The following is a 7,996-nucleotide window of genomic DNA, read 5'->3' on the forward strand; positions in this document are numbered from 1 at the left end:
TTACAATAATTTCCTCTGAACACTTAATCAACTTCAAAATAGCAGTTCAGTATTGTTTAAAGTATTGTACTGTATACAGGAAAATATGTACAGGTATATACACAGGATTGCAAAGACTGGGTTATCACAAGGTAGAAATATAGTCATATTCTGTACCATAGAATCAATTGCCAGTATGTTATTTACAAATGTTGGTGCACATGTACTTGGTAAGTAACTGGCTTAGAAACCTTTTCCTCTGTTTACAGTGAAAAAATATAACATTTCCGCTTCATCTAAAGACTGAATTTAACAAACAATAATTAACAATTTAATTAATGTGTCACAATGATAACAGTACCGATCTCAACATACATCTTATATTCTACTTTTGCCAACTGAGTGCTATAAAATATAAACTGTCAATCAGATATGATTAGAATATTATTCAGATTTCCTTGTTGATATAAAATGATTAACTCTAATTTAATCTAGGATGTAATGTCTACCGCGCACAGCATTCTACAGGCTGTCACACATTTCTTTATATTATATAAATATTTCAAGATTACAAGTTGGACTTCCTCTATGTGATCCACAGTTTAACAAACAGTATTTGATTTATAGTCCAACAGCAACCACTGATGGCAGTCAAAATGTACCAAAAAGCTGTTACTTAACAGAAGTAACAGATTGATATGGTTCATTGTAACTCTAAAACATAGTTGTCTGACGAGACGTTGTTGCAAAGGCTACAAAAACATGGTTACCATTGAATAAACAGGATCATCATAGCATTCCAGGCATCCTTACCCAAGTGCGTGAATAGTCACAAAGTTATCAGAATAATGTGCATTTCAGACCTCACCAATATGAATGTGTCAAAGACTACAGTAGGCTAAATACAGTATGCTTTACTATACAAAATGTACCAAAAAAAACAAACAAACAACTAAATACATTGGTTAAGACCAAGTTAATTTACAAGTCAACATCTGGCGACCATATTAAGGCACACAGTCAAATCCTACAGTCACGCACAGTGACCAGGACGACACTGGTGAATGCTCTGCCATAAAGTTTACATACAACATTATACAAAATACATGAGGTTTAAACAACAGGTACCTCCAAGGCTGTATTCACTGAGGTGAAACATTCACAGTGTTGCAGATAGAAATGAGAAGTATTGAGCAGAAATGACAAGCATTCATGCAGGACCTGTTCTAGACAATACATGTACATGTATCAGACAGAAGTGTACATTCCTGTCTGATGACTGTCTGAAGTTAAAGCCTGCTGAACGGGCCCTAGGACCCTATCCAGCCTATCTTTGGGCCTCTGTCAATCAGAAACGCTAAAGACTGTGTAAGACCCACCTCTTTGGGTTAGGGTTAGGTAGACGATGGCGTTTACAGCATATTTACTATAGTTTTGTGCCACACCATAGTTACAGTAATGTGCCACAAAAGAAGTTCTTACAAAAATGACTATTCACATACAGTATATATTTTTTAAATAACACACATTTCTATACACTATATACAATGCGGCAAAATAAATTACAGCTGTATATATTATTATTATTATTAAGTGCTGTGAGTTGCTCCTCCCGTCCAGTGTTAGTGGTTCTCCAGGTTAACTCTGTAAAACAGACAAAAAACAATGTCTAATGAGGGCAACACACACAGGAGAATGCACGCATTCACGCACACATACACATGTACACACACACACGTACACGCACGCACACACACACACACGCACGCACACACACACACACACACACACACACACACACACACACACACACTCCCACACACACTCCCACACACATGACTAATCAGGTGACTGACCTTCTAGAAGTGCCTCGAGGGGTAGTTTTCCATTCATCCTTGCATTTCACAAACGTGACCTCCTGTTCGAAGCTGTGGGCCGGATGATTTTTAACACAGAACACCATTCTGGAAGAATGAAGAACAGAACAAAACAAAGAAGATCATATTAAATAACAAGTCAACCAAATTAGTATTTCTACATTATCTTTAGAAACTACTACATTTCATTGTTTGTGTATTCATCTCTTTCTTTCTTTCTTTGTTTATTTGGGTGAGGGTTGGGTCGGGAGTGGGTGGGGGGGTAGGGGGATCGGATATGTCTAATATTCATGGTTTTCACAGAAACAGGACTATCAAAAACTCACTTTTTCTGCGTCTCCCCGACTCTGATGCGTATTTTGTGGACCTCCATGTCTGAGCTGGCAGAGTCACCAGACCACCAGGAAGACGCCATTTTGAGCATGGAGGCAACAGACCAGCTGGTAGACTCCTCCCACTTGAACTTGACCATCAGAAGGTCACCAATGTCCTTCTCCGTCACCAGCAGGAAGGAATGCGTCTTATTGGTGGCAATCTTCTCCTTTCTGCCAATGAGAGAGAGAGAGTGTGGAGGGTTAACACTGATGTCACCTCACTTCACAAGAGTAACTCATATACCTTGTGTGAGTGAATGGGTACCATAGCAAGACATACCATAAAAGACTAGTAGCACTGTGCATCAACTATGCACTTTATGGATGGTTAAAGTTCAGTGCTACTCTTGTTCTTGATGGTTTGCCTTCCATTAAAGCATTAAAAGCCTGTGTGATGTCATCATTAGCATGACAAAAAGGTGTCAAGTGTGATATGAGGTAATGATGATGCAGTAAAGTTGGCTTTGATGGCTGGTGGCTGGGGTGTCTTTATAACTGCCTGTAGGACCTCACAGTGTACAGTAGGTACTCACAGGCTAAGCTGGAGGTTCTCTGCCTCTCCTTCAGTCCCATACAGAGAGACGGTGAGGGAGGGCTCCATCTCAGACCGGTTCACCTTACTGGAGAAGTGAATCTTCAGCTGGTAGTGGTAGACTGCAGCAGGAAAGGACAACAATCAACATTAGAAAGACAACAGGTAAGCATACTGTTTATAAATATGTGTTCTGTATCATGTTCTGTAGTAGTATGATTCTATAGTCAATCAATCAATTACTCAATAAATAATCAACCAACCAACCAACCAATCAACCAATCAATCAAACAATCAATCAATATCCTCTTCTGATTTCTGCACTGACCTTTGAAGGGCATGGAGGCCCTGGTCTTGGTGTACATCTGGACACTGCGGCCGTTGCGGACCTTGCTGACGTCATAGCCCACGGTGTTGCAACGGTTCTTGTGACAGCTGAGACACATGCCACGGTTAAACATGTCACTGCTGCCGCAGCGGTATGCCTGGGCCGCCTTCTGCTCATTCAGCAGCGAGTCAATGAACAGGTGGATGGAACGCTCATGGGAACAGGTGACGGCTTCATTGACGGCTGAGGTGTGGAAACAGAGAGAGAGGAGGGGGGTCATCAAAACCGACTGATGACAATCATGGTGCTAGAAATGTGAACTTTTTTTTTTGTTGTTTTTATTAAATATGTTTTTAGGGCATTTCTGCTTTATTGGGATAGAGACAGTAGAGATTGACAGGAAGGATGGGAGAGAGAGAGGAGGGATGACATGCAAGATATGTCGAGGGTCGGAATCGAACTGGGAACCTTGCGATTATGTGGTAAGCGCATTAGTGTGCTACGCCACTAAGCGCCCCGAAATGTGAACTTGTGTCTAATTTATGTACAGTATTTAGAAATAGTACTGTGGATACTGTACAATAGGTTATTGTATTTATAAATAACCTACCCACACATCGGAATTCTCTCTCTCTTTCTCACACAAAAAAATCAGTTCTCACCCAGAAACCCATTGGCAATGTTCTCCAGGGTCCCTCGCAGGTCACAGCCTGGCTGGAAGGTGCCTCCGTTGGGGTAGATATCCACATGTCCCACGGGCTGCTGGATGCCAATGCTGAACCCCAGGGAGCCCCTGGTGAAGGTGTGGAGGACATCCACGAAGTTAGCATCGTCTGGGGACAGACGTCTGTGAGCATGCTCCCCCTCAAAGTCTGGACCAGCCGGGTCGAGACCTGCAGACCCATGAATGGTGCATAAAAATGGTTAGCCATAGAAACCTTGACAGATTTGAAAACTTGTTTTTAAGTTGGCAATAGCACAACTGTCTGTCTGACCTTTACGCCTATAAACAGGCCATGAAGCTGACATGTTCACAACATCCTCCCCAGTATCCCCATTTCTTTGTTTTTATGTTTTTACCAGTTATTCTTCCAACTTTATTAGAGGCGTAACTCCCAGCGATTCCCGCCACATGAGCACCTAGACTGTAGCCAATCAGGTGTAGGTTCTCTAGAGTAATGTTGGTCGTCTCCTGAAAAATAAAGGAAGGAGGAAACAAATTCTCAGAAAAAGTAAGCTCCCTCTCATAGAAAGTAATGTTCCCTAACTGTCCATTTTCAATACAATGTTATTCCATATTTCTACTTTTAAATATCACAAGGGGTAGATATTAGTGTGAGAGATGCAGAACAGTGCCGAGAGTACAAACCTCTATCCAGTCTATGAAGCGCGCCACCTCCTGTCCCACCATCTTGGTGCTATGTGCAGCAACAGAATAGTGGCTCTGTGCCGTGTTGAGCCAGTCCACCACTATAACATTGGCATCATGTTCCCTCTCATACAGCGCTGACACCAACTTGGCCACCCAGCCCTCGAACATGCCGATCACCTGTCCGGGCAGAGGAGAAGCAGGAATGGTGTTTGTTATTATCAACAGGGGAATATAATGCGTCCTTCCATCCTCCCTTCCAGAAGAAATCACTGATCTGACATGACTTGATTGGTGAAAGAAACGTAGTGGAATGCTTGTTTCCCCCAATCCAATCATTTTAGATCAGTTATCACTTCAAGGTGTAGGTCAGGTTACACAGGTTGTGCTAGAATGAGGACACCTGTCGTAAGACAATGGGGGGAAGGTAGGAAGGAGGAATTGTTCAAGAATTTGAACAAGGCCCCAAAACAAGCCCTTGAAACATCTTTTAGAAGGACAAAACATGTTGCTACAGGTTGGAGGACAGCTTACGGTCCAGCCGTGGATAATCAGGAAGGTTTTGGAGGTGTTGTTGAAACTGCAGTCTTTGAGGGATTCCGGTTGTCCTGGAACGATGTAGCAGATGTCATCGTCGGGCTGAGACGGTTTGCGGAGGGAGAATTTGGCGAAGGCACCGTTGCTGTCATCCTTGTGGTCAAACAAGTCCTTCAAAGGGTCCAGTAAATTATCTGAGAGAGGAGTGTAAACACAAGACATGGGCTTAGAAATGTTTGGTAATGATTTGCTGAAAGTAAAATGTTGGATTAGTTTTCCATAAAGATACGGCCATTTTCAAAATATCAATCTTTTTATCAATTTCAATAAAGACGTAGAATAGAATAGAATCTAGTTGTACTACATAAATAGCTGTACGCCTATGCACTGTAAGATGTTTAAATCCACAGTAATGTTTAGTATGTGATGGCCATGGGACGCCTGACTGCCCAGGCCTCCCAGTCATTGAGCCTGGATGAGGATCAGTGAGGTTATTAGAGTTCAGTTGGTCAGAAAGGCTCCTATAGAACCCACAACTTTTCCCAGCTTTGTTCCTCTCTCTCACTGAGAAATCCCAGAGAGTATCACAGGAGCTGCAGTCAAAGTAGGCCAGCTGAGCTGTGGGGGAGCATTGCTGTATAGTGTGGAGGACTAGGGGGGTGCATAATGTTTAAACCTCAAACAAGTGATATATCATTTCTAACACAGTAGGTACAGTAGCAACTATTCATTCATTTACTTGCATAAAGTAGCTAACAACATGTATTTATTCATTAACAATGAATTGCCAAAAACATCCTAGATTTAATTTGAAGGAATATATGCATTGCATTGTGCATTAGAATGACATACATCCCTTTTTTCAATTACAGAGTAGGATGGGCGTAAAGCCTAACTTGAGTCATATATAAGAAGGCGTCATACAAGTTCATTCTATTCGTTATTGACACGGCGCTGACCGACCACGGACATAACTGAGAAGATCATAGGAAACCAACTGTCAACTAGATTTGACTTCAAACCGATTGATTCAATAATTAAATGATGCTACAAATCATACCGTCATTGTGCCACGCAACGCGTCAAGTGCGCAAATATTGCTTTTCTCTTGGGCCACATTAACGCAGAAACTCTAAACTTATAACGTATATCTACTTAATTATGTCTTAACAGTTATGGAAACTCACCAAAGATAGATTCGGTGAGCTCTTCTTCCAAGGACGTCACGTATAGTACTGATACATTTAATACGAGAAAGCAAAGAACTTGAACTTGCCAGACTTTCATTTTTTGTCAACCCTAATACTTTTTTTGGAGAGGGGGAATGTCTATGAAGTTAGCAATATTGATTCGTTAAAGGGTCAAATAATAAAACCGTGAAAGTATAGTTTTTTTCTTCTCGGAATATCCCCGTGCGATCAGTTGCGCGTAGAGTGTAGATATCTGAACCACCTTGAACAGTCCAGTTCTTAAATAGTACCTCTCCGTCTGTCGCCAACCCATTGGTTGCTTTCCTTCGGGCGTGGAAGCGGTGGAATGAGTGAATACTGTTGCTTACATTTTATTTCTTAAAAAAATACTTTGTTAATCTGCAAATATGGCGGGTTTTGTTACCTGTTTATTAAAGAGATTAATGTAATTCAAATAATGTAATGTCAGTAGGCAGAGAAGCGCACTCATGATGCGTCACTTCTCCTGCATTTCTGAGTGACAGCAAAATGTGCAAAAAAACCCACTTTGTTGCCTTAGTCAACTTTTAAGTTATGTATTAGTGAAAGTATCACATAGCTTTAGTAATAGACCAAGTAAATAACCCTAACCCTAACCCTTATGTTAACATACATTTTGAAACAACTAATTTATATGTATAAGCATGCAATGTTATGCCAAGAATGAATGAAAACATGTTATTTTGCAATGTTTAATATATCCATGTTCAGTAAGACGTAAGATATTGACAGAAGCACCTCCTCAGCCTGCGCCATAAGCTCTGGTTGAGTGACCAGTTTCCCAGCAGGCGTGATATTAGGTAACTCCAACGTGAGGGGTTTAAGGGCATAACTAGAGTGCACCATTGTCTTATGAGGTGCCACGTTTTAAACCTGAACCTAATTCCAGTCAGAAACCAGGGTGAGTTTCCAAACACTTTGAAGTCCATGACAGGCCATAGAAATATGAAGTTTTCAGGAAACTCACACCTGCTTGATTGCAAGGTCAGCTAGAGGACATTATAGCCCTGTCCTAAAGCAACTCCCACCAGCCCCTTCTCCTGGTATATTAATGTTTACCATCACCATCACCATGTTTTGAGCCACCATCACCATTGCCTACCTTTCCAGTCCCATCAAACATGCAAACAGAGAAAGGGTCGATCTTCACTCAAATAATGGTAGAGATCCAATGCAATGTGCTTTGTGTGGGAGATCTACCCCCGCCATGTCCTTAACTTACTTTCCTTGGTGATGCAGTGCAAATATTGACCGGATGTTTTGTTTAATCATGCGTAAGTTCACTGAGTGATCTCCATGGACACATGCTGGCAAATGCTTGTGTAAATGTTGCTTATCTTTGCTTTACTCTTTCTGAGGATATCCACTGGTAGAACAGTAAAGAAAGAAAAATAAATAAATAAGGTGTATTGTAGTTGCATCGCATTCTATTGTATTGTATTGAATTGTGTTGTATTGTACTGGGAGAAGAATACACTCTATCAGTATGACATCGTTTTATCTTTTACACCACTTGGGACCAGTGTGTTGTTGGGATACGTAACGGTCACAAGAAGATGTGGTCTGTACCAGTTGTAATTGGCAGCATCAGAGGGTCAGAAATTTATACCATTACCTAAAAAGTGTGCAGGGGCTCCTGGTCAGTGTATAGGACTAACACTATTGCCACCTGCTCTGCTAGGGGTCACATGCTTTTGATCAAATGATCAGTCATAAGATTTAATTTGTTGATGATGAAATGTAACAATCAATGTAAAGTTCTAATTTCTAG

At 41.2% G+C, this 7,996-nt stretch overlaps 1 protein-coding gene across 1 annotated transcript; it reads right to left on the bottom strand.

The window, feature by feature from the left end:
- Nucleotides 1–20: 20 nt before the first annotated feature.
- lpl2a (lipoprotein lipase 2 a) lies at nt 21–6,400 on the bottom strand. The gene is made up of 10 exons (XM_083671189.1): nt 6,184–6,400; nt 4,994–5,190; nt 4,460–4,639; nt 4,171–4,282; nt 3,753–3,983; nt 3,091–3,333; nt 2,764–2,884; nt 2,183–2,401; nt 1,836–1,943; nt 21–1,623 (listed from the first exon to the last, which is right to left on the bottom strand). The coding sequence occupies exons 1-10, from the start codon at nt 6,281–6,283 to the stop codon at nt 1,602–1,604; spliced, it is 1,533 nt and encodes a 510-aa protein (XP_083527315.1). The 5' UTR covers nt 6,284–6,400; the 3' UTR covers nt 21–1,601.
- Nucleotides 6,401–7,996: the final 1,596 nt, after the last annotated feature.

This window comes from Argentina silus, assembly GCF_951799395.1.
Source record: "Argentina silus genome assembly, chromosome: 6".
Taxonomy (NCBI): Eukaryota; Metazoa; Chordata; class Actinopteri; order Argentiniformes; family Argentinidae; genus Argentina; species Argentina silus.

Coding starts and splice junctions, on each gene's coding strand:
- lpl2a (XM_083671189.1), bottom strand. CDS start 6,283: ATGAAAGTCTGGCAAGTTCAAGTTCTTTGCTTTCTCGTATTAAATGTA. Junction 4,283..4,459: donor GCTTCATAGACTGGATAGAG/GTTTGTACTCTC, acceptor TTTATTTTTCAG/GAGACGACCAACATTACTCT. Junction 3,984..4,170: donor TAAAGTTGGAAGAATAACTG/GTAAAAACATAA, acceptor ATGGGTCTGCAG/GTCTCGACCCGGCTGGTCCA.